The 26,918-nt window shown below is 27.7% G+C and overlaps 3 protein-coding genes and 1 non-coding gene across 4 annotated transcripts; 1 reads left to right on the forward strand and 3 right to left on the reverse strand.

The window, feature by feature from the left end:
• Positions 1 to 1,177: 1,177 nt before the first annotated feature.
• LOC145741288 (medium-chain acyl-CoA ligase ACSF2, mitochondrial-like) lies at positions 1,178 to 19,228 on the reverse strand. The gene is made up of 15 exons (XM_082558852.1): positions 19,073 to 19,228; positions 18,556 to 18,751; positions 17,994 to 18,122; positions 17,411 to 17,583; positions 16,804 to 16,969; positions 16,541 to 16,636; positions 16,240 to 16,388; positions 15,775 to 15,869; positions 15,331 to 15,404; positions 3,961 to 4,068; positions 3,086 to 3,234; positions 2,519 to 2,660; positions 2,009 to 2,119; positions 1,755 to 1,823; positions 1,178 to 1,524 (listed from the first exon to the last, which is right to left on the reverse strand). Exons 1-15 carry the CDS (start codon positions 19,195 to 19,197, stop codon positions 1,468 to 1,470), a joined length of 1,839 nt encoding a protein of 612 aa, XP_082414978.1. The 5' UTR covers positions 19,198 to 19,228; the 3' UTR covers positions 1,178 to 1,467.
• LOC145743968 (uncharacterized) lies at positions 5,050 to 14,362 on the reverse strand. The gene is made up of 13 exons (XM_082562049.1): positions 13,893 to 14,362; positions 13,653 to 13,814; positions 13,333 to 13,495; positions 12,784 to 12,986; positions 12,147 to 12,475; positions 11,600 to 11,775; positions 11,010 to 11,193; positions 10,676 to 10,779; positions 10,012 to 10,235; positions 9,589 to 9,751; positions 9,498 to 9,502; positions 7,944 to 8,339; positions 5,050 to 7,744 (listed from the first exon to the last, which is right to left on the reverse strand). Exons 1-13 carry the CDS (start codon positions 14,289 to 14,291, stop codon positions 6,257 to 6,259), a joined length of 3,996 nt encoding a protein of 1,331 aa, XP_082418175.1. The 5' UTR covers positions 14,292 to 14,362; the 3' UTR covers positions 5,050 to 6,256.
• Positions 19,229 to 19,801: 573 nt separating the features above from the next.
• Trnat-ugu (transfer RNA threonine (anticodon UGU)) lies at positions 19,802 to 19,874 on the forward strand. The gene has a single exon. It is a non-coding gene; the product is annotated as a tRNA-Thr (tRNA).
• A 1,496-nt stretch (positions 19,875 to 21,370) lies between these two features.
• Positions 21,371 to 26,769, reverse strand: LOC145742020 (dual specificity mitogen-activated protein kinase kinase 6-like). The gene is made up of 8 exons (XM_082559755.1): positions 26,516 to 26,769; positions 25,743 to 25,801; positions 24,937 to 25,071; positions 24,674 to 24,802; positions 24,041 to 24,130; positions 23,311 to 23,455; positions 22,270 to 22,505; positions 21,371 to 22,096 (listed from the first exon to the last, which is right to left on the reverse strand). Exons 1-8 carry the CDS (start codon positions 26,568 to 26,570, stop codon positions 21,899 to 21,901), a joined length of 1,047 nt encoding a protein of 348 aa, XP_082415881.1. The 5' UTR covers positions 26,571 to 26,769; the 3' UTR covers positions 21,371 to 21,898.
• Positions 26,770 to 26,918: the final 149 nt, after the last annotated feature.

The following is a 26,918-nucleotide window of genomic DNA, read 5'->3' on the forward strand; positions in this document are numbered from 1 at the left end:
AAAAACACTATGATGTATTTAGTTTATAAATTTTTATAAAATGACTGAGCAGCTAAGGCAAAAATGTTTAAGCGTCTGCCAGTCTTTCCTGAATCTTTTAAATTATTTTAAATAATTCTTAGGCCAACAAAAAACAAATATTTAAAATATTACATATAAACTATTATTAGCCTATATTTTGCAATTAAACATCAACTAAATTTCATAAAGTCGCCCTCCTCACTGCAAATGAAACGTAATTCTATGGTTGTAACTACGCAATAACTTGACAACAATTCGCCCTGAAGCAATACAACATTTAATTACAAACAATTCCAATTATTTGTCATATTCGCAAATGAGAAAAAAAAATTCTAGCGCTTAGTTGGATTTCTGCAAAAAAACAATACTTAATTGCCAAGATTTTTAACTATCATCTGATTTTATTAATATATTTTAAAAGGTTTATGCAAAACTTGATTATATTAGTTGGTTAATATTGCAAAAAAATAACTAAACTTTGTTTATAAATAACTTAAGTCGGAAAGTTGTCTTTCGTTTTCACATTGAGATAAAGAGTAATAATTTACAAATTCTGACTCGGGCACAGCCCTTTTTGGTCATAAAACAGTCTAATCGTCTATGTAAACAAGCGTCGGCTTTTAGCATTTTCTCGTAGGGCGGAAAACTTATTGTTCTCCTAAATCTAGAACGCGAATCGAATTACTTAACGATGCGATTCACTGAGCAGCGAAAAAATCGCTAGATCTAACTTTAGCCACGTGATGTCATAATTTTTAACCGGTTTTAAGAATAAATTACGGAACATAAGGTATTGAGTTCAAGTCTGTCTGTAGGTAGGTATTTAATAAAGTTTGATATAACAAAAATGTTTATATTATAAATAATGATTAATATTATTTTACTAAACTAATGTAATTTGCAATATTGATATTTAGATATATAAGGGTAGGTTTAAAGCAATGTATTTTAGGCTAGTTTTTATACAAGTTATTTGATTAAATAGTTCTTAAGTTTGATTATAATTTTATTAAAATGAAAATTAAAGATTACTAGGATTGGTTTATCATACAAATTAAAAAATTAATTACGAAAATAGAAATTATATATTGCAATATTATAAGAACATTATTAACATGCTTTTCACCATAAATTTACAGGTTTAAATAATATTATAAAAAGATTTAAAAAAAATTATTTCATTATACAATATTAACACAATCTTGAACAATAAACTCTAATTACTATCGTACCAAAAATTAAACACAATTAAAACTGCTACATACCATTAATTGATAAGTATAGATTATATATATGATAAAACAGATAACAGTAAGATTTTTACAGAACATTGATTAGTAGGTAATGATTACAAATAATTAAAAAAATTAAAAAGTGATAACCCTTGGATATTGCAAACACTTAATATTATTGCATAAAATTTTGTCAATGTGAAGAAGTAATTTTTTAATCAGTTAGTCCAAGTTCCTTTGCATATTGCTCTCTCATTACAAATTTTTGTACCTAGAAATTAAACAAAAAAATTAAGAGAAATCATATAACAGAAATTCCAAAGCATAAAAAAAATTAAAAAGGCAAAACATTTTTTTTATAAACAACAATAAAATTCCTGGTTATTTAAATTTGTCTTTATTTTTAAATTTGTCTTTATTTTTAAATTTCTATTTTTTAAAAGTTCTTTTGAATAAAATGACTGGTAAGAAATGAAATTAAATATATTTTTCAAGATCTACCTTTCTTGTTACTGTAATGGGGTAGGAATCCACAAATTTTATGTATTTTGGAATCTTAAAATGGGTGATCTAAAATAAATATATATTTACAGCGAAACTTATAAAGTTACCAAGATACTTTACCAGAAAAAAAAATACAAAAATTGCATTCAATGAAAAATTTGAATAACACGCCATATATATTAACAAAATTAAAAAATATATATTTTAGAAAAAGCTTCATTAACACAAAGAGAAGTAAAATGTTCTTATACCTTTCCTTTACAGAAGTCTTTAATTTCTTGTTCAGTTGCTGTTTGGCCTTCTTTTAATCTGACCCAGGCTCCAATTTCTTCCCCCAACCTCTTATCAGGTAATCCTATCACCTATGTTTAAAGCATTAAGGTTTGATGTGTTTAACAGGGTAGGTTATTTATTGTTTTAAGAAGCAATTAAAGGAAATGTAAGAGCTGTGGGTTATATCTAAGGGTAAATTTAAGATATGTATGAGCTAAAGGTTAGCACTGGGACATATATAAGATATCTGTTAACACTGGGTTTAAATGTGAATATGAAACGTGTATAAGCTATTTGTTAAAATTAGGTTCAAAGGTAAATATTGGACATGTATGGGCTATCTGTTAACCTTGGGTTTAAGGCTGAACATAAGGCATATTTAAGCCTTTTTTTAATACTAAGTTTATAAATAAATATGGGCTATGTATAAATATTAAAGCATTGTTCACTAACTTGTCTAAAAAATTTTAAAATATTAAACATTTTACCTGAACATCATCAATTTTAGGATGAGTGTGTAGAAAATCTTCCACCTCAGTTGGATAAACATTTTCTCCTCCTCTTATAATTAGGTCCTTGATTCTTCCAACTATTTTACTATACCCATCTTCATCCATTACAGCAATATCACTAAAATTTTTTTTTTAATTTCAATTTTTGAAATTGTTAAAAAATAATGTTAGTTTTTTTTTAAATGACATAAACACATTTTCAAAAAATGTAATCTTTAAATGATACAATTTGTTTGTTTGTATTTAGTAGAAAATTGTATTTGTGTTAAGTTGTTCCAAATATATAGTAGACCAACTTAACAGCGTAACTACAGAACAACTTTTAGTACCTTAACCCTGTCTTAAGTAACCTTAACTACAATAATTTTATTGACCTTACAAGGTTTGCCTGATATTTACCTATTTATCTTCTTTAGGATATTATAAAAGTAAGTAAAATTTAAATCTCACTATAACACAACATATAGTAAAAGCTTGTAAAACCAGAACTTTAACACCAAAATTTTCACACTGTTATTTGGCTATGCAATAACAATATTATACCCAGTATGATACCATCCAAATTTATCGATTGCTTCTTTAGTTTTAGCTTCGTCTCCCCAATACTTCTGCATGACAACATAACCTCGTGACAAATGCTCACCAGGCTGGTTAACCGGTACCGTGGCTCCATTTTCATCAACTATTTTGTTCTGAAACAAAAAGATTTTAAAATATAATGAAAATTATGGAAAAAATTGAATATTTAATATAGTTCGTATTGTTAATTTTGTGCTAAAAATCTATATTCCATTCTTTATAAATGTTAAGTGCCGTTGAGAGGGTGCTATAAATGGTATAAACTCCTGCTAAGCCAATAGGTAATCAACAGCTTTGTTTTAGGCAATTATATTTTATAATTTCCCAAACTGTCAAAGGAAACTCAAGACTGTGTCAGGGTAAATGATGTTATTCTATGTTTAGGTCAACCTTCCAACATTGAGGATAAATAAATGTAAAAATAATGCAAATAAATAAATATTACTAAAAGAAAGTAAAAGGGCTAATAATAGCAAGCTTTTTAAACGTCAAGCAGTTTGTTGTACAATAAATATGATACAGGGGAATTTTTAATACAAGGGACTTCTATAAAAAGCTAAAAATTAAGCCAAGAATAAGATTTTAAAAATCCCCTTAATTATTTAGGAAATTATCAATTACGGGAAGTTGCCATGTATACACATCAAAAAACCCCTATTTTTTAGTTTTTACAAGTTAATTTATGTTTTGTTGTTGTGCAACTAAAACCCAAGTAGCCTATAGAAAAAAAACAATAGCTTAAAAACAAAACCTTTAAAACATACAGCATAAAATAGTGTGCCAAAATGCAAGCCGAAGAAATATTAAAAGTCAAAAAGTTGTTATTCTTTTAATATTACCTCCACGTGACCCAAAGCTCGACCGACTGTCGTCGTTCTTTTTGTGATGTCATCATCTCTGTACGCCATGCAAACTACTGGGCTAGTTTCGGTGCTACCATAAGCCACCTAGATATAAAAAAACATGGTGGTTTAAGATGTAAGGTTATGTTTCACAATCCTCTTTGCTGAAGTAGAAAAAAAGTTATATAAATGCACTTGTTACAGTCACTCTATATAAATGCACTTGTTACAAGTTATATAAATGCACTTGTTACAGTCAACAATATGTAAACGCATTAGCACATTTATCGTTTGGCTGCATTACTTTTTTTACAATGTACAAGCTGTAGTTATGTTTTTTTTTTTAATTGCAACTATAAAAATTAGTTCATTTTAAAAATGCTAAACATGTTTGGGTTTTTACCAAGTACTTTGTTAAACAAGAAGGCAACGTGGTGTAGTAGTCAGAACACTTGGTTTCACTACATGAGGTCCTTGGTTCGATCCCCGCTGCTCTTATGCTGTAGCGCCCTTGAGTCACTATTAACGGTATAAATTTCTGCTGAGCCAGCACCTAATCAGCAGTATAATTATCGGGCAATTATAAATTATAATATCCCAAACTGCTAAAGGCAACTCGATACTGGGTCGGAGTAACTAATGTTACTCTATGTTTAGGTCGTAAAGTCGACTTTCTCACATTAGGGATAAGTTATTGTAAAAGAGATCGAGAATGTATTGCAACCTTAATCGCACTGTATCAAGCCTAAGCAATAAACAGGTAAAAATAAATTTCTTAATCTTCGAAATCTCATCCGATATCATTATTTTAAGAACGAACAAAGGTCGTTGCTACGTCATCTATATTAATTGTGACGTCATAAAGCGACAGTGGAAGGCAATCGAACGCGCAGACGATTGTCGCGGATTGCTTCCCGTCAGCATGAACTAAACACGTGACAAAGTCACGTGACATAGCTTGTTTTTGTCTTGCAATATTTTTTCATATGTAAAATTTTTTATTTTTTTTCTTACGTTTTTTTAAATGATATATTTATTTATTTTTACACATTTTTTCAATAATTTACAAGTAAGTAAAGCGTGCCAAACAATTAAATATATACAATATTTAAAATAAGGTTTTTAAAAACAAAATTTAAAGATATTAATTTTATTAATATATACAAAACAGGAATTCAAAAAGACTTTCAAAAAGAATTCAAAAGAAATTAACATATTCAATAAATAATTAAAGGTGTCCTAATTTTTTTTATCGGTTTCTTAAAGTTGTAAAGTATTCATCCAGCAAAAACTTTAAAACTAAAGAAAATTGTTGCAAACTTGAAGAGTTAGAGCAGTAGTAACTTTGTTACTTGGATCAGACAAAAAGAAAATTACACAATAACATAGTGAGGACTGATAACGGATTTTTACATATCTACAAAAATAAGAAAATAAATTTACACTTAACAATAAGAGTTTAAAAATTTCGGTCAAATTTTTTACCATTTTGAAAACAAAATTAATGCTTAACAAATATAAATTAATAAAGAATTAAAACAAAGTCCATATACTAAAATCAAAAAAACAACATATAAGTATAGTTTATAATAAACTTTAGATAAAAAACTTTTTAAAAATACATAAAATGTCGTATAAAAATTTTGATTTCCTTTTCTTTTCGATTAAATTTCAGTCGGAAACAATCAAGATTTAAAACTGACAAATTTGAGCCAGCACGGCGTCGCACAGGCTAAGAAAAAACTATTCATAAAAAGTCCGAAAACAAAACAACTTTTGCACACCTCTGGAATTACCATAAACAGGCCGAAAGGTAACCAAAAATAATTAAAATTTGGGTACAAAAAAATACTAAATAGAAGTGGAAAAAAATTTAAAAAAAAGATTTTTTGTTAAAAAATGTTTTTTGGTAGGAAAAATATGAAAATTAAAGTCCCAAAAAATATGACAAAAACCATTTTAAAAATTTAATAGCAAAGCATTTATAAAACGCATGAAATACAAAAAAAAATAACCATTCAATAGATTTAAAAACCTAAACTTTACAAAACCAACAACATGTATGTTAAATGATTGACTTAATAACAAAGCAGCACATTGGTTTATAAGCAAACGTCTTAATTCTTGGTTTAGTACCATTACTTTATGTTCGACTCTTCGCCAGAAATCACATGATATGCCACATTAACCAAATATCATACCAAAATTTTTCAATTATCCAATTTCGTTAATTTGTAGACATTTATATTTAAGAATCTTTTGTATTTTTTCATTTTTTTTCCTCTTAAATTCTTTAAACTGAAGTTATAGGCTCTCCGGCACAAGTCTCGATTTTTCCCTTGTTATTACTGTTTAGATCACAATACGGCCTACTATTGCCGTTAGGTGGTGTCGCTATGACGTCATCGCTTGGAGTGACGTCATCAGTCGCTACGTCACCAGTGGCAACCGTTTCGATGGGAACAATGGTGAAGCCGTTCTGTTTGTCCGTTGGTAACTCCGCGTGATTTCGTGTTAGGTTGGGTCCTTGTTGTGAATGGATTCCGTTTCCGTTTGTGTTTTCGTTTCCGTTATTCCTCAACGCTAAGTCGATCGCCCGACGAAATTCTCGCCGCCGACGGCGCCTGTGTCTTCCGCCAACTTTCCACACGATGATTATCACTATGGCGACGACGGCAATCGCTATAGCGACTCCGATAACGATGATCACTGAGATATCGACGCGGTCGTAAATTCTTTTGCTGTCGGTTTCAATTTTTGTCATAAAAGTTAGATTTTTGTCTGTCCCATATATCTGTGTGAAGTCGTTAAAGAGTTGTGTTGAAATTGAACTGGTTTCGTATAAATCGTATATATCCGTGTCACCAGAATAAGTGGGTATATCGGGTAAATACGATCTGTTATTTGAGTATAAAATATTGCCATCCATTTCTATATGTGTTATAGGAAAATCCTTTGACCCGATGCTGGAGCGATGGAAAACCTCGTAAGAACTTGTCGGTATTTTATCACTATCCAAGGGTGGTATTGGCAACGGAGAAGCTGGTTTAGGTGCACATAGCTGTTCAACAGTAAATTGAAGTAGATTTCTGTGTCTATGGCAAGTTGGGTAGGTACAGGGCACATCAAAAAGCAGGTTAAACCGCTTTAACCATCTAAGCATAGGCACCGACTCACAGTCACAAGACCATCGGTTGCCTTGAAGACGCAGTTTAGTTAGATTCGCCATTCGGCCCAAATTCGGTAGATATTGTAGGTTGTTATACTCTAATCCTAATGTGTTGATTTTCTTGTTGTGAAACGTACGCTTTGCTATGGAGTTTATGTTGCAATGATCCAACAAAAGATAACGAAGACTCTTCACGTTTTTAAAGGCACTTCTACCGATAACTGGAATGCTATTTTCGCTTAGTATTAAATTTGTAAGAGTGCCTATAATCGCAATGCTTTCAGTGGGTATCACAGAAATCTTGTTACGACTCAAGTCAAGGCTATCCAAAGACAGAAGCCCCCTAAAAGCGTTTGTCGATATATATGATATATTATTACCACCGAGACCTAGTTCTTTCAAATTAGGAAGCCCTTGAAACACATCGTCTTGTAGTGAATGTATGAAATTATAACTGATCACTAGATCTAAAAGTTTGGATAAGCCGTTAAACGATCCAACGGATAAGTCGTCGATGTTGTTACTTCCGAGGTCGAGTTTAGTGAGGTTGGAGAGTCCTTTAAAAAAGTTAGAGGCAATTTTTGAGATGTTGTTGCCTTCAATAATGAGCGTCTAAAATAGTTAAAAGTTATTTTTAAACCTCATTCATAATTTTTTTATTTATTTGATGGTGTTACTAATAGACATATAATTTAATAAATAAAGCTTAAAAACAATTTAAAATTTCAATTCAAAAAAGAGAAAAACTAATACATTTTGCAAAACCTCAAAATTTGGGGGTTGAAAACATAATTTGGGGTTAGAATCTTACCTCTAATCGACCTTGCTTTCGAAAAGCTCCCAGCTCAATAACTGCTACATCGTTATATTGAATCACCAGTTTTTCTAACTTCGTAAAATTTTTTAAGTCGTCGTAGGTTATAGCTGTAAAGTAACTATTCCCAATATAAAGTACAGTAGTACTAGGTAACACAGAAGTAGGAAATTCATTTAAACCCATGCAGTCAACTAATAAAGAGCATTCCGTATTTTGCCCGTCTTTGCAGTCAGGGACGCTTGGACATTCCGCACCGGCGCGATCGTATTCAATATAGTTGTAATAGTATGAGTTATCTTGAATACTGTTAAAAGCTGTTGTTATATTAAATAACACACAAATTAATACGGTTATTAATAGCTTCATTTTTTTTAGTGTTAAAATTTTTAAAGTTTCTAAAAAAGTAAAATATTCTTTTAACCGTGTTTATTTCTCTATCTGAAAACTGATTTTTTGTTTTTTTTTTAAAGTATTCTCTGCCTATAATTTAAACAACATTAAACTAATTTAAGTTAATGACTAAATACTGATAGATTTTCGTCTAACATAAAATCAATAAATAACATGTATTTTTCGTACAAAATATGTAAAACATATTCCAAATATGTTAATCGATTATTTCTATTTTTTTAGTTAGATTTGAATTACCATATTTTTACTATAAACTGAAAGTAAAAAATTTTTTGTAAAGTTTGCTTTCTAGTTAGTATTATATATCAAAAATATACTTGTTAAAACCTTTGAGTACGTTTTAAAAATCGAACTGAAAAAATTACAAATCTATTAAAAAAACTACAAATCAAAAAATTACAAATCTATTTTATTTTTCTGATAAATCAACCTAATACAGTTACCTTGTAATATTTATAGCTAGTTAAAATAATTAATAACTATTCAATTAAAATCTTAAACCCTCGTTCAACTAACTTTCTTGCCACCAACTACTTTTTAAATCTGTTGACGAACTCCCAACAACGATTTCTTAAAATAACTCGAAAAACTTAAACCCGAAATGCCAAGCTTTCGACTTCTGTGTGAAAGTGAGCGATCAAGAAAAATTGCCATTTCGTGGCCAGCTCACGTGACTGCCAATCACATGGGATTCCAGGAAGTGATCAAAGTCCTAATTGGTTTGAATATCGACAAAGATCAGAGAAATGTTCACGGAATTCGCGTTTTTTCTTAGTTTAAATTACATTGGATGTTTATTACAAAACAATTGCCCCAAAGCTTTGAAATAACAAAATACTCAATACCAAATACATTTAAACTAAAAAAAAGCTTTTTTTCAAGGATATTTAGTATAATATTTTTAAATTAAAGTCTTATCTTGAGATGAATAACATAAAAAAACACTTTAAATTTTATTTTGGTATTGACAACAACTACTCTATTTTTTTATTGTAAAAACTTTTATTTGTATATAAAAATAAAACACAGTAAAAACAATCTTTTGTACAAATTGTAGCATTTTGAATAGCTTAATACCCCTTTATCATTCCTTTAAAAGTGACCTAAATAAAAAAAACAAGTTTAAAATAAAAAAACAACACCTTAAAAGGGAATTTTATCAAAAAAAAAAAAGAAAAAATTTTTTTTTTAAAACATTAAATTGTTTATACCTTGCCTTATGTTTAACATTTAATTTTAGTAATAAGACCATTGTCAGATAATAATCTTCCATTCAAGGCAGTAGGAGAATTACAAATCGCATTTCCTAAGTCAAGGTCTCCGGTTTGAATCCAGGTTAAAAAATCTTTTAATTTACATCCACAATTGAAAGGATTTTCTTCAACAGAAATCTAAAAAAAAAATAAGAAAAAACAAATTTTTATAATTTATGTCACACAAAAAATGTAGAAGTAGTATAATTAAAAAAAAATTAAATATAATTAGTTTTTAAATACATTCGTTCGGAAAAAAAATTAACTTGAAAAATGTAATATCACTGCAAAATATTTGATATAAACATAAAAGTTAATAATTAGATTCAAAATTTTTATTATATTTTCTTTAATTGAACTATACAAAACTATGCTATATGTTTTTAAATTAAATTTACTTGTTCAATAAGAGATGGTAACTTTGGTAAAGTCTGTAGAATATTATTGTTGACATTTAGAGATTTCAAGTTGACTAAACTCTCCAAAAATTGATCTTCAATTTTATGTATTTGATTCCAAGCAATATCTAGAGTTTCCAAGCTTCGTTTAAACTGAAAAGTTGGCAGGGATATAGTTTCAATGTAGTTAACACTTAGATCAAGTATGTTCAACATGTACATGTCTAAAAAAAGGTAAACAATTTAATAAAATCTAAAAAAAAATTTAATAATTTGAAAAAGGCAAAATGTGAAGATAATTTTGATATACAATAAATCATTTTTATTTCCCAAAAATACCAAAATTAATTAAAATTATCAAAAAACACACAAAAAATAAAAAATTGTAGATTTAAAACAGCATAACATTGTTATATATAAAATAATTTATAATAAAATTATATAATATCGGCAGCATGGTGTAGTGGTAAAAAACTTGCTACACCACCATGAGGTCGTGGGTTCAATCCCCACTGCTTTCATGCTGTAGCGCCCTTGAGTAAAGCATTATAAACAGTACAAACTCCTGCTGAGCAAGCACTTAATCAGCAGCATAATTATAGTCCCTATAATACTTCAAACTAGGATAAATTTATATACAAGAAAATAAAATATATATATATACCTTGAATAGCTTTTCCTGGAAAACTAATAAGTTGGTTATTATTCAACATTAATCTTTGAAGCCCATTCAATTCAGAAAAACTTTCGGCTGATATTTCATTTAATCTAAAATATAAAAAAGAAGTATTAAAAAACTTGTCAATTTGAAATATCGAAAAACTATTAATTTTAGACAGTATTTTAAAGGCTTATATTACTAACATGATTAATCCTAATATTTTAATACTTTTCCCCTTAGCCAAAATTGTTTTAAAAGGGGTTAAAGTGGGGTTATTTTAGTGTTTTTACTCAATCTATAAAAGTAATTCGTTTAGTTAATAAGTTAAATCTCTTACCTGTTATGTGATAAGTACAACCATCTTAATCTACTTGCACCAACAAAGACAAGGGGGCTGATTTCAACAAGTAAATTATGTTGCAAATATATTGTAAATATTGAGCTAAGAGGTTCAAATATTCTTCCAGGCAATGAAGCGATTTGGTTGTTGTCAAGAAACAAATAAGATAAGTTGTCCAAACCTTTAAAAAAATGTTAAATTTTAAATATTTAAAGAAGGGGAAAATGACTATGTTATATTTTAAGCCAAAGTTTGTTAAGCCTAAAAAATTAAAAATACTTTCGTTAAATAATTAAAAATGTACATGTCTTTAACCAGCGGTAAGAACATATGGTAAGAACACTTGCTACACCACACATGAGATCGTGGGTTTAATCCCCACTGCTCTTACATGCTGTAGTACCCATGAGTAAGGCGGTATAAACTCCTGCTGAGCCAGCATTTAACTAGCAGCATAATTACCGGGCAATTATAATCAATAATATTCAAAACTGCCACAGGCAACTCGGGATAAAGATATATACAAAAAAAACTAACTTCCAAACCTTTTTTTAAAAAGATTATTTTAAAATAAAAATTATAATTACCGCTAAATGATTCTGGGTCTAATTCCCATATTTTGTTTTTGTTTAAATACAAATAAACAAGTTTGTTTAGTCCTCTGAAAGCAAAAGGGCTAATTCTAGTCATTCCATTGTCTTGTAGGTGAAGAGAAATAAGATGAGGGGTCGAAGTAAAAGAATCACTTTTTAGCTCCTCAATTCTAAAAAAATTATCAAAATTGTTGTAAAAATAAGAATATTAAAATAATCTTAAAGAAAAGTCATGGTATAGTAGTAACACATGTATTTACTACATGAGGTCGCAGGTTTAATGCCCTCCGCTTCCATACTGTAGCACCCTTGAGTAAGATGATATAAACAGTATAAACTCCTGCTGAACCAAATCCAATCAGCAGGTTAATTATTTTGCAATAATATTTAATAATGTCTTAAACTGCAACAGTCAACTTGAGACTGGGTCGGGATAACAAATACAACTGTATATTTAATCTGTGCAGTTTGCCTTTTTATATCGAAAATAAATAAAAGCAAAAATTAATTATTTTTTCTCTAATTCTTAAAGGTTACTTACTTATTTTCGCGCAAATCTAATAGTTCAGTGTTGATGGGAAATTTCTCGGGTACATCCTCATACCCTTGCTCATTACAATTAACATGTTTTAAAGCTTCAGAACAAACACATTTATCACGACATTCAAATTTCACTTCCAATTTAGGTGTAGTTGAGGCTGTGGGATCGAAATTTGGCTCAGGCACTGTAGGATCATAACTAGGTTGGGATGTTGTTGCTTCACATGTTAAATCTTCAATTGTCAAACTCTTTAGGCTCCGCCCCTTGTATTTGATTGGTGCAGAGCATGTGATGTCATTGGGTAATGTTTCAATCCATCGTCGCATATCCTTAAATAAAAAAAAATTTAAAACTTTATTCTCTAAAACAATAACTACATCCAAACTTAAGGCAAATTATCGATAAAAACAAAGTATTAAAAAACTGTAACAGTCTTAGTTACTAATTTCTGTAAAATTTTATATGTTTTTTAACCCATAATTTCATGTTTAAAATTAATAAATATTATTATTTTTAACTTTTTCGCAAAGGATTTTATCAATTTAACTTAAAACATAGGATTTAAAATAATGCTGAAAAAAAAATTTAACTTAAAAAAAAGATTTAAAATATCGCTAAAAAAATTGTAAATTTCTACCTGAATATGGCAATCACATGTCCAAATATTTCCATTCAAAAACACAGAATTAAGTGAAGAAAGTTTAGAGAGATCAGATAAATATTTAAGTTGGTTGTTACTTAATTTAAGTTGTTTAAGTCTAGTCAAACCAATAAAGACTTTATCGTGAATCGTTGAAATTTGATTTTGGGATAAATCGATCAAACTGAGCCGAGGCATTTCTAAAAAACAATCAAAAAATATTGAATAACTTTAAAAAAATTTATTTGTTTTCTTTTTTTTTATGTAAAAGGCCAACTTTACAGTCTAAATATTTAGTCTCGAGTTGTCTTAAGCAGTTTATGATAATATTAAGCATTGTGCCATATATTCAAGCAGCCAGTTGGTTTGGGCTTGGGTGGGGTTTGTTCTGCTTACTTAAAAGCAACATAGAAGCAGTGGGAATCGAAACAATGACCTCATGTTGTTACTACAACGCAGCCGCGGAAATCTTAATATTAGATTAACTAGAGCATTAAAAAATACCCAAAGTATTATAAAAAAGCAACAAAAATACGAAAAATTTACCTGAAAAAGCACCTTCACCCAGAGAAGTTAATCGATTGTTTGCTAAATTAATTGTAGCCAACATTTTCATTTTTGCAGTGAAATCAAAATAATTTAAATTGTTGTTATTTAATAACAACTTTCTCAGGTTTTGTAAGGGTAAAAGTTGCATAGAATTGATACTCTAAAAATTAAAATAAATATTATATACTTTTTTTAACAGTATAATATTACAATAAAAATTTTTTGTATTTTTAAAAATTTAATAAAAATATTTTTTTGTTATTTTCACACTTATTATTAATTTACATTTTAAAATAATTTACTCAAAAAAAGTATACCTCTAAATCATTTCCATTTAAAATTAAAATTTTTAATTTTTCTAAACCCACAAACACGTGGTCTTTAAGATGACGTATTTTGTTCTTTTGAAGATTCAAAATATTTAAATAAATTTGCGCGAAATCGTTAAACGCATTTTCCTCAATGGACATAATATGATTCTAAAAAAAAATTAATAAAATTATTAAAATTAGTTTAAAATTGATAACTTTATGTTAGTTTAAAAAGACAATTTTTACCTCTTGCAAGTTTATAGACTTAATAGTTTGAGAAATTCCACTGAAAAATCCGTTTTGAATTTTCGAGATTTTGTTGCCTTTTAAGTTGATTTGCTTCAGCCGCGAGTGGTCGCTAAAGAAACCATTGTTGACGTCACCGATTTGGTTGTTGATTAGAATCATTGTTATGAGATCCGGCAAATCGTGAAAGGCATTTTCGGGCAATTTTTCGATTTTGTTTCCGCGTAGATCGAGTTCTTGAGTCACTGGTGGAATTACCAAGTCGAAATTTTTAAACGCGCCGTTAAGACACGTGACTTTACGCTTGACTGCGTTGCAAGAACAATCTTTCGGACATGCAGTCACGTGACCAAACGCAAGGCAAAATAGAAAAACGAAAACTAAGTTCCCAAAACGCATTTTTAAAATTTTATTTTCTGTTAAAAATTTTCAAAATAAAATAAAATATTAAGCTTATATACTACTCACATAAATTTGTTTCAATTAAATATACTGAGCTATAAACGTAGTCAAATTATATTCTGGCTTAAACTTTTTTTGTCCAGAACCTTTCTTCAATGTATTGGGTATAGGGTCTGCCACAAATTAAACTGTTCTTCATACTAAACTGCTATATCTTTCTATATCTTTTCTAACTTTCGGTGCAAAAAAGGCGTACGAAATAAAAAACATTAAAACAAATAAATACAAATTTTTAAGATACGTAATTACTCTGGTCTAGACTTTAGTCCAGACAATCTATTTTTTAGTTGAACAAAAGATTATTCTAAAACCAATTATTGTGAAAATGTTTAATTAAAATCAGGTTAACTTTAAAAACGTATTCAAAAATTAAATACCGAAATAAAAGCGTTTTTATGTAACTTTTATATATATATATACACCCGTTTTTTAACTAAATTTCGATATTTTGTTTTTTTAAAGTTCATGTCAGTGTAAAAATTGAAATTATTAATTTTTGCCAAATGGGGCAATATTAAGAATTCCAGGAACTAGACTTGTAAGACTGCCAAGGTTATAATTAGTCTGTACTATATTTAAACCTACAACAGGGGTAATTAAACTTTAAATTTGGCAGGTATCTATACCCTATAAATAATCCGGGCCCTCAATTAAGAAAAAATCTCATGAAAAAAAAGGTCGGATTAAGAAAAACGCAAAAATATTAAAAAAATAAAAATAGCGCATTGCGTTATTATTTCAATTTTTTTAAACTAAAAAATTATTATAGTCTAATAACTTAAGACAATAACCTCATACAGTCAAATTATGACGTCATTTTTAACGAATAAAATGACGTCATTAAGTTAAAACGATTAATCGCTAATAACAACAATAACAATGCTACTATTATTCCGCAATAACAATAGGCATTTTATAAAAACGCTTTCATTGTTACCACAAAATTAACAATTACGTCATCAATGATGTCACTTACCTGCACGGTCGTTCCTAAGATTTCGTCGACTCGTTTAATTACTTCGGGCGGGCAGGGCGAGCCTGCCATTATTCCTAAACATAAAAATAACAAAAATAAAATTATTTATAGATGTTGGTATTTTTGTTTGTGAAGGGTGTGCTGTTAGGACTTGTTTTTGAGCTATCTGTAAACGCCGGTCTCAAGGGAAAATAGTGTAGTATTAATGCGGCTCGAACCCGAAACCTACGCCATGACCGGTTCACCACACTAATGAACAGTAAATCTATATATAATGTAGCTTAGCGGACAATGTATGTATATATTAAAATATGTCCAATTTATAGACCTGCAAAAATAAATTAAACTGCCGTTTGTGGTGCGTTATTATGACAATTAAAATTCAACTGTTTTTGTGCTTTTTTCTGATTCTTTTGTAAAATATTTGGCTTTTAAATCCCTTACCTTTTCTTAAATGTTCAACTTTTTGATGTGAAGATAATTCAGCTTGGCTACAAACGTCAATATACATTGTAGGTGTTCCAAAAATAGCTGTACATCTAGAAAAAAAATTTAAAATTTTTTTACTATATAAACTGAAACTACCAAGAAAAATAAATATTAACAAAAAATTAAAGCTTAAAAAATAATTTTTTTTTTTTTTAATTTGTAGACATATAAATTGTACATTCTATTTTTTAAATATGCTTTTTTTTATACATTAATTAATTGCCTGCCTTACAACTCTTATTTTAACTGTAGTAAAATGGTTGCAACTCAAAACTAATATGTCCATAGTAATTGCGCATCAAAACTGGCATTTTTTATTTTATTTTAATGGTCTTTACAATAGACATACATATATATATATATATATATATGGCAATCATTTTTATTTTACTTGTTAAAATATTTAACAAAAAGTCTTACTTTTCTTCGACCAAAGCTTTTAATGAGGCTTGCGGATCGTACCCAGGAACCGGAAATATATTAGCAGCTCCCAAAGTTGCCATAACCATCAACCCACCAACCATGCCGAAGCAGTGATATAATGGCACTTGGCATAATATACGATCAAACTAAACAAAAAAAATTAAAAAAATTGAACATAAAAATAAAATTTAGTATGTCTTAAATTTGCTTGATAACTAAATGTTAGAATTTATTGTAGATTAGGCAGAAGTTGTAGATCAATATTTTATTTTATTTTTTTAAATATTGGTTTAATTACATCCACATGAGAGCCCATTCTACTTCCAATATGAATTGCATTGTTAACGATGTTATGATGGGTCAATGTTGCACCTTTTGGGTGACCTGTAGTACCCTGTGTTAAAATAACATTTAAAATGTTTTTACAAAAAAAAAATTCACTGATACAAAAAAATTAAACAAAAATGTTAAAATATTTGATTGCTAATGTTTTGTTAATAAATAGATTTTACGTGAATACATTAAAATTAATTTTTTTTCATTAATAAATACAAAACCTACTGATGTAAATTGAACATTAATAATATCATCAAATTGAAGAGTTCTGCAGATATTATGGACTTCTGATATTTCTTTATTTCCTCCCATTTCTAATACATCAGGAAAGTTGAATGCACCAGGATATTTTTTATCTCCCATCATAATAACTGTGGTAAGATCTGGCAATCTGGTAAAAATAAAAATATAAGTTTTATTTATTTAGCTTTAAACTTAATAAAAATTTCTGTACAACGCTTAATCAAAAAGAATTTATTCAACAATTATCAAAATAAATGTTGCACTTTATGATATCTTTACCTACAACAGTTTAATTAAAAACAATTGTGTTTTTTTGATTAACTTAGTTAGATTACTCATTGTAAAATGATTATGATGTAATTTCTGAGCAAGTTTTAATAGTTTACAAAAACATCATCAATAACAAAATAGTAAAAAGACATTTATAATAAACTTATCCAATAGACAACATGTAAAAATTTAAAATAATTCAAACAATAAATAATTTAAAAGTGAATTAATTCACCACTTACTGTATTATAAGTATTGGTAAAAAAAAACACAAAAAACAGTTTTTTTTAGAAAATAAAGCTGCAAAAAAATTCAAAACCTGTCACTCTTAATTCTCCCTGGATCAGATTTTCCAACCTCTGGCACCACCTCACTTAACATCTTATAATAATCTTGTGTCTTAAACCCAGCTGATGCAATAATTCCTTTACAACCAACCATGCAGAGTGCATAAGCTACTTCATTTACTTGGTAAGCTGGGTTTACGTTTACCTATCAAGAATTAAAAATAAATTATTTACAATGATCGAATTATTTTTAAATAAATCAAATAAAACGTTTCATTTAAAAATGAAAAAAGTAACGAGTATATACATTGTAAATATTTATAAAAATAAGTGTACATTTGTAAAATAATGAAGATTATTTTAAAACATTAGTTTGTTTAAAATCTTAGTTAATTATTGAACACTGATAATTATTAACATCACAAAGTATAAAATCAAAAAAAAATAAATACATCAATCCCCTATTTTTTATGTTATGTCTCTTAACAAAAAGGAAATGACCATTATAAACAAATATTAAAAGATAAATAAAAAATTATATACAGTACAAAATAAATACAGTATTCCAATTTAGCCCGATATATTTTTTGTTACAAATACAAAACAAAATGTTACCAGCACAGCCCCAATTCTCCCTGTTGCAAATTGGGTGACCACCCATTCGATTGTACTGGGACCCCATATTCCAATCCTATCACCCTTTTTAAACCCCAGTTTAAGTAACCCAGCAGCAAATTTATCAACCTAAAAGTAAAAAAAACTTGGTAAAAAATTGCAGTAGAACAAATTTAAAGATAATTTTAAATGTTATTACATTTTTTTAAATAATAATCAAGTTTTTGTTAATATAAATGATTTTTAAACCTTTTTTAATTACTTATTCTTATTTGAAAAACTGCAAAACTGTGGTAACACAAGCAAAATAACTTAGAAAAAAGCCTGGGTTAAGAACACTCTAAAGTTACATCGAGAAAAAAATACTATTAAGTAAAATATCATGAAGTACCACTTCAAAAAAACACACATTGTGGTTTAAATATATACTACAAAACCAAGTGTAAATATTTAATAACTATAACGCATTTCAAACTATAAAAATGGTTTTACTATATATAGGCTTAAAATATTGCAAAATCTAGATTGATTTTATCATTACAAATATTAAGAAAAAATTGACCTCTTCCATAAACTGCGAGAATGTTCTTCGGACACCGTCCTCACAAAATACAAGACATTCATGGTCAGGAAATTTTTCAACAGTTTCTAGCAGTGAACTTCCAACTGTGTGGCTACTTAAGGGCAACTCAGAGATACCATGAACATAACTGTGAGATAATTTTGGAAACGAATACCGAGTATTACTTTCAAAAGACCTAAAACAATAACAGTAATAATAAAAATTTAAATCATTTTTTTTTCACATTTATCCTCGTTGTGACAAGATCGACTTCACAACCTAAACATTGAGGAACATTAGTTACCCCAACTCAGTCTCGAGTTGCCTATAGCAGTTTAGAATTTTATAGATTATAATTGCTTTATAATTTTGATTAGGTGTTGGCTCAGCAAAAGTTCATACCGTTTATAGCACCTTGCTAAAGGGCACTACAGCATGATAGCAGTAAGAATCGAACCGAGAACCTCATGTAGTGAAGTCATTTCATTAAAAAAAACTTCAAAATTTTTCTTAAAACCTTGATAAATGTAATTTCCTTGTTCCAATAACAGGTAGACAATAACTTGATTGGTAATTTAAATTCCATTTTAAATCACTTGAAATTCTTTCCAAATTTCTTAAACTTTTAATTGGTAATCTCATATTGTTAAAAAAAAAGTTAAAAATAATACAGTTTTGCCTAAAATAGTTAAGTTAGAAATATAACTTGGTATTGCTGATGTTAATAACATTTAAAAAATATTAAAAACGCAAACTCATTCTTTCATTGTCAGATTGTTTAAACAAGTCAATCATACTGAGATACTGCGAAATTTTATTGTATAATGCTAACAGACTAACAGACAACGAACTAAGAAAACCAAGTTTGTGGACAATTAAAGTAACCACAATCCCATATAAGTATTAATTTTAAATAAACGCACCTCATATAATAATATAAAATTATATTTAATAGTACTTTTATACGTAATTGCAGTTTGTTTGTTTTTATTACACGTCCGCACGCTTTTGCAAAATGGTTTGTTTACAAAACTCGATAACTGAACCATGAAACTGTTTTAATAAAATTAATTTAATTTTACAAAGCTAGAAAAATTAAATCTTTTTACATTAATTTAAAGTTTTAAGAACCGGCAATTCGATAACGACTCAAAATTTTACGTAAAAGGTAAATAATAGAAACCTTTTTGTTTTGTCATAATATCGTTATTGTTAAAACAGCTTTTTAGAGCGCGTATTACATCAAGCCGCCATAGCTCAGGGGTTAGAGCACTGGTCTTGTAAACCAGGGGTCGTGAGTTCGATTCTCACTGGTGGCTTTTTGCAACTTTTTCATAATTTAAATAAATTATTTTGGGTTTTTTCAATTATTTTTTTTTGGTCACCATGTAAATTATTAAACAAATGTCTTATTTTTTTAAATAAATGTACAATTAAATGTATTAAAAAAAAATTTAATTTAGAATTAATTGTAAATTGACCTTAAAAAAAATTATAAATTGACCCAATTACATAAAAATATAATTGATTATTAAAAATTAAATATAATATTGGTATTAAAATAAAAATTAAATCCTGGAATTCAAAATAAATTAAAAATAGTATATTTTTATAATATTATTTGAATAATTTTAATCACCAAAAACATGGTATTGTTTTTTTTTTTTAAAAAAGGGTTTCACTACATGAGTTTGTGGGCTCGATCCCCACTGCTTTCATGTCATAACGTCTTATCAGTTGGGTGTAAAAACAATCAGCAAGATAACAATTGTAAACTACCGAAAGTTAACTTAAATTTGGGTTGGGGTAACAAACGTTACCCAATTTTTAGTCTATAAAGTTAAATAAAAATGTCTTAAATTCAAAAAATACCTCTACAAAAGTCTTAATATTGTGTATATTTATTTAAACCTAAAAAAATTTAAATATCAGTGTTTTAAATTATATTTAAACGCTTCTAAAATATGTTTTTTTAATGTTAATTCAAAATTGATCAAAAACAGTTTCTGACAAATTTAATGATCGATAAAAATATCAGAAAAAAATTTACGCACAAAAAAGCATAACGGCTATAAGAAGGCAAAAACGGCAAAACACCTATAAATATAAGCATAGACCAAAAAGAAAAACACTTTTTTATGCTTAAGAACAAAATACAGTCAGTTTAAGAAGCTTAAAATATTTCAGTAATGGTTTCTGTTTTAACAAAACATAAAAAATATAGAATATGCCTTCCTAAAAATTATTTAATAATTTGTAACTTTTTCAAAATATTTATAAAAATTCCATCTAGTTTAATAAAATATTTTTAATCTACTTAAAAAAATGTAAATCAGATTGAAACATGATACAGAAATATTTAAATTTTATGCTAATTTTTAATTTTCTTTAACAGTAATACAACAAAAAATAAAAACATTGTTATGTCATGCGAAAAAAAAAGGTTTTTAAAAAAAGATTTACTAAAATGCACCAAACTACATATTTGTATGTTTGTTACTTTACAGTGGCAAAAATATGCAATTTATTTTCATCGATAACAGAAAAAAAACTATTTTATTTTAACAAAATAAACAAAAAAATTATATTTAATTTGGTAAGGTAAAATTTACGGAATATTAGTTAAAAATTTAACTAAAATCAAAAAAAATTCACTAAATGCAAAAAAAGTAGTTAATAGTTATTAAGAATTCAACAAAATTTGCTAAAATAAAATGATAAGTATAAAACTACATTTATTTTAGTAATTAACAATTCAAAATTAAAAATCAAATTTTTTTCAATTTTTTTTTTGCAAAACATATATACTGTGGATTAATGCATAATTTGATAAATTCAAAATTTACCAGACACTTACTTGTAAACACTATAGAATTGAGTTAAAAATGGATAAAATAGAATAAAATGTCAAAAGCTTATTTTGTTCATTATTGAATAAATATATATATACCCTATTTTGCTTTAATTAAAAAAATCATATATTGATATTCTCCATTCAATTGCATGGTAAAAGTTTTCTAATATAGAGTAATATCTTATAATATTAGTGCAAAACATTTTATTTAAAATAATTATTCTTGTAGTTTGTATGTTAATAAACTGTTTATTGTTTTTGTTTAACCTTAAAAGGCAAACCCAGTTCACAGCTTACATATCAGACTTCAAAATTTATTATACTTATATCCAAAATCATCACAATTTTTTTAAATTAACTTATAGCTTACAGATGATTTGTAGACCTACAGATTGTCTCAAAGCACTAAAAACACAACACTTACTGCATATTTAATCTGATATCCTTGTGTTACTTTCCCCTTCTTTTTGTTGCAGACAAAAAATTGTTCTATTCTAAAATGAGTTTAATAAATGAGGCAATGTGTAGGGTGTTCTCATGTAAATGTTTTTGTATAAAAGCGTGTTCTTCTAATTCTTGGTAGTTCGGTCTCTCGGCAGGGTCCTTGTGGAGACAGCAACGACAAAAGTTGGTCAACTCGCTCGAAAAGCCGTTGGGGGGAAGAGAGGGTGAGGGGTCTTCAACGACCTAAAATGAGTAAAAAAGGGGCAAATATATTTTGAGATAAGGGTTACCATTAATTTTGAAAATGGGGTAAATTTTGACCCTAATACTTTAAAAACCAAAACTAATGGATGATAAAGAATAAAAAACAACTTAATTAATTAATGTTAAATTTAAAAAAATCAATTTATAAAAACCTGTTTTAATTGTTGGAAGGGATTTCCCCATGTGTCATATGGGTATTCCCCCTTCGCGACCTCAATCATTGTGATTCCCAAACTCCAAACGTCGCTCTTAACGTCATAACCCTTCTTGTTTCGGGTGGGGTCTATTCTCTCGGGGGCCATGTAGGGTTTGCAACCGGCGTCTTGAGTTTTTGCAAGGGAGTCAACTAACTGACCACTTATACCAAAGTCGCACAATTTGACTTGTCCTAAAAAAATAATTAATGTTAATTAACATAACAAAAACCGATAATGAAAAAGAAAGTTTTATTTATTTGTGTAAAAAATTAAAAACATCTGTAAAATATCATGGTAGGTATGGTGAAATGGAATTATTATTGAGTACTATTAAAAAAACATGGGGTTTTATTTTTACTTATTAAACCGATCACTATTAAGTCACTTGTCAAAATATGATTGCAACAAAATTTGCCCTTAGTAATGGAGCAGCGCACCATGAACAACATTTTTTTTTATTTTGGCTTACAAATTGGATATTTATATGTCTTTCGTCCATTAGCATTATTTTATATATAGATTTTAAAATGTGAAGTTACACTGCTAGAGTCTTGAGAATAATTATAATTGACAGCATAATTTTGTTTGTTTAGAAATCAGATAATTGGTTTTGGGATTAGCATAGGTAAAACTTAAACAAAGTTTACCAAAAAGGTTGTACCACCTAAAAAATTGAAAATTATGTATATAAAAAAGTTGGTAAATTTAACATTATATTTTTAAGAAATTAGCACCCAATTATTGAAAAAGAAAGTTCAATTAACTTTCTAAGAATAAGGAAATGCCTTAAAGTTAACTTATGGCTTTAACTTTCTATTAAATGACAACTATATAGAAATATATAACCTTAAAGATGCTACGAAAAATACCATGCAATACTAAAATAAATTTTAAATAAGTAACAAAACTTATTTTTATAAATAGTGTTTTTCAAGTTTAGATTTTCACTCAACCAAATACATTTTGTATATATAATTACTTTAAAAATAGACTTACCATCTTTGTTTAGTAAAACATTTGAAGGTTTAACATCTCTATGTATTACTCTTAAGGTTTCTTGTAAATATCTTAAAGCTTTGACTATTGACACGGCTATTATTCCGAGTACATCTTCTTGTATCATTAAACCCCTGTCTTTGACCTATAACATGTAAAAAAGTTAGATTAAAAAGCGCATAATTTATTGATGAGAAAAATTAAGTAAATGTTTTATGCTAAATGCAACTAATAAAATTATTTTTCAATTTTTTTCAGTAAAAAGGAATTTTTAAAAATTTAATATAAATTACTAAATTTATAATAAAATAGAAAGTTATAGTCATTCTTAATAAACATGTTTTTATCTTCGTTGTTGTCATTTTTAATGGTGGATTTAAAAAAATGTAAAACCACAGTGTATTTGGGTTCAGATAATTTCAATTTGACATTTGGTAACTGTTAAAAAACTGTAGCTACTTAAAATTTGATTGAATAGTTATACAATCTAGTAGACTGTCTGTCTAGTTTTTTGTTATGCCATCAACAAAATTAATCGCAAATAAAAGACCTAAAGGCAAAATTAAAAGTGGACATAAAAATATTAACCAAAAAATTTAATTAAAACAAATTTAAAATCCAAAAATAATTAAAAAAAATCTTAATTCAAAGTCAAATAGGGCATAAAAAATAATTTTAACAATGAAATTATAAGCAAATAAAAAATGATTAAAATTAATTTGAAATTTACTTTTTTGTAAAATTGATCTAACGATGTATCCATAACTTCCATACAAATCCAAACATCCCCTTGTCGGAACAGAGCACCATAAAAAGTTACCTAAAAAAAATTTAAAATTCTTTAACAATACCCAAAAATTCCAAAAGTCAAACATAAAAATAAACCACAAATTTTTTTTATTACTGCAACAAAGCTATTGTCTATGCCCTTTAAAAATAAATATTTACATTAGTAATTTTGCAATTCATGCGATATATAAAATAGAATTAAAAAAAAGATTTTAACATTACAAAAAATTCCATTTGCAACATAAGGTATTGTTCCCTAACCTTTAGTAAACATCAACATTTTACATTGTTATATATAAGTTGTATTTATTGCTCTACTATAAAAAATTAAAAAACTGAAACAATTTAACAAAAGATCTTGTTTATATATGGTTTTAATAAAACAAAGTGTATATTTTTTTTTAATCGAAATTATTTTTCTCAATATGTAAAATAAAATCAATAACTTATTAGTACATTAACATGTATATAGTTAAAATCCCATTACATAGAATAACAAAAACAACCGAAAAAATTCCCAAATATAATCCGATATTGTCACTTAAACAAAATAGAATTTCTAATCAATACTTACAGTGTAATCACAATCAACAGAACGCATAGCAACATCTAAGTCCATTACCAATCTTTTCTGTTCTTGTGTATTAAGTGTAGCTCTAATTCTTTTTACAGCTAATATATTGTTAGACGTCTTATGCAACATCTATCAAAATAAAAATCATTTTTTCCTTAATTCATAAAACAAAAATTACTACCAGTTATATAGTATATATAAATATTTATTGTTCTTACAACATATTTTTTTCGAACAAACATATAATATTTAAATTTTCTTACTTTTTCTACTACTCCATATGCCCCTCTCCCTAATTCTTCAATAACAGTTAAATCGTCTGCTTTCACGTCGACGTCCGCACCCCCGATTCGCATTCGTGACATTTGTTTGTTGGGTACTTTAGGAGGTGGGGTTACCTTAAATTAAATATTTCGTATTATTAATAAAATAAATGTGGTAAATTTAAACACAAAACCAGTAGACATAAAATTGTTTTTAATAATATACATATTATGGTCTGTGACAGACTCATTACCTTTAGTCTATGGTTCAAAAAATGGCGTTCATGTTTTTTTTAATAAATACTTGTATTCTTTAACTATATAAGTATAAATAATCTAGCCCTCATATTTGACATAAATTTAATTTGTTATTTTTTTTGTATATATTTCTATCCTTGATGTGGGAAGGTCGAATGCACAACCTAAACATAGAGTAACATCAGTTACCCCGGCTCAGTCTTGAGTTGCCTGTGGCAGATTGGAATATTATAGATTTATAATTGCCCGATAATTACGGTGTTAATTAAGTACAGCATGAGATCACTGGGGATCAAACCCAGGACCTTGTGTATGGTAGGAGAGTGTTCTTACCACTACATCACACTGCCGGTCTAAAATAGGTTATTATTATTTTATAATTGCAATATTTATTTGATCCTGTTCTTTTTATAGATCTTGTATAGATATTTAGGGGTACCATGCTTACATAAGATTATAATTTATTTAACTTAATACAATAATCTTGACAAAGTTTAGGTTTTAGAGATGATCTATAAATTAATAAAAAACTGGATTGTATTTATTACCGGTTTTGGTTCTTGTGGAATCACCACTTTCAGAGCTCTTTTTTTCGTCTTTTTTTTACCTAAAAACAAAAAAATTCTAAACTAAAATAATAGTAAAAAATAAAATATTAATGACGCGCTCAACATTGTTAAATAACAGAGAGCATAAACATTGTCATGTTAAACAATATGTACTTAACATAAATTCTTTAAATTCCAAAGGCTATGTGACAGAGTGAAACTTTATATATACAATTTCTTTTATACATATAATCAAAATAATTTAAATAATTAAAACAATCAAGTTTTTTGAACAAAGGAGATTTGAATTTCTAATTTATAATCATTTTAGTGAAAAGTTATGTTACGGTTTTCAAATTATATCTGATTCTCTCTTTAACAGTTTAACTTATCCAAACTTAAACAATGTATAACCAGTTTGTTAAAAATGGTCATCACACATAATGTTTAGTTTTGTTAGTTCCATATCCATGTTATTTGATGACACTTAAACAGAAGAGCATTATTAGAACATAAATTTAAAATAAAAATCTTTGATAACTAAACAAAATAAAACTTAAGTAAAACCCAACTGCCCAACCATATTAACATATTAGCACCTTTAAAAAAAACTTTGTAATCAGACAAGTTTAGTATATTTAACCCTAACCTTCTAATAAGAGGGTGTGGCATTAAGGGTAAGATTATTTTACTCTAACCCCTTTAAATTTGGATAACTGCATTTTTAAAGCATGTCATTTAGATTTCTACTTAAGACTTTAATAAAAGCTTACTTGTGGCAAAAGGAGACATTCCGTCAGAAGAACGGTTACTTGGTAACTGAGACATTTAAATAAAACTTAATTACAATTAAAAACAGCGATTGAAGTTTAAGTTTCCTTGTCTGCTTGTCAGCTTTTTCAATAGACAGATAGATTGTTTAAAAGTCGTCTATCTTTTAGCTAAATCCTAATCTGCCAATTGACAGATAGCTAAGATACTAAAAAATATTTTAACATTCTATAAAACATTGAGTAGCTAAAAAAAGAGATGGAATTATTATCAACAACTTGAAAAACTACCCAAAATTACGAACTTTTATTTTTTATATAACCTTTTCCTAAAACTTTAGAATGAGTCAATTTTGCTAAAAAATGTTCCACATTTTACCACAAATTACTGCAAGAGTTCACACGT

The sequence above is a fragment of the Corella eumyota genome, chromosome 2 (assembly GCF_963082875.1).
Source record: "Corella eumyota chromosome 2, kaCorEumy4.1, whole genome shotgun sequence".
In the NCBI taxonomy this organism is placed as follows: Eukaryota; Metazoa; Chordata; class Ascidiacea; order Phlebobranchia; family Corellidae; genus Corella; species Corella eumyota.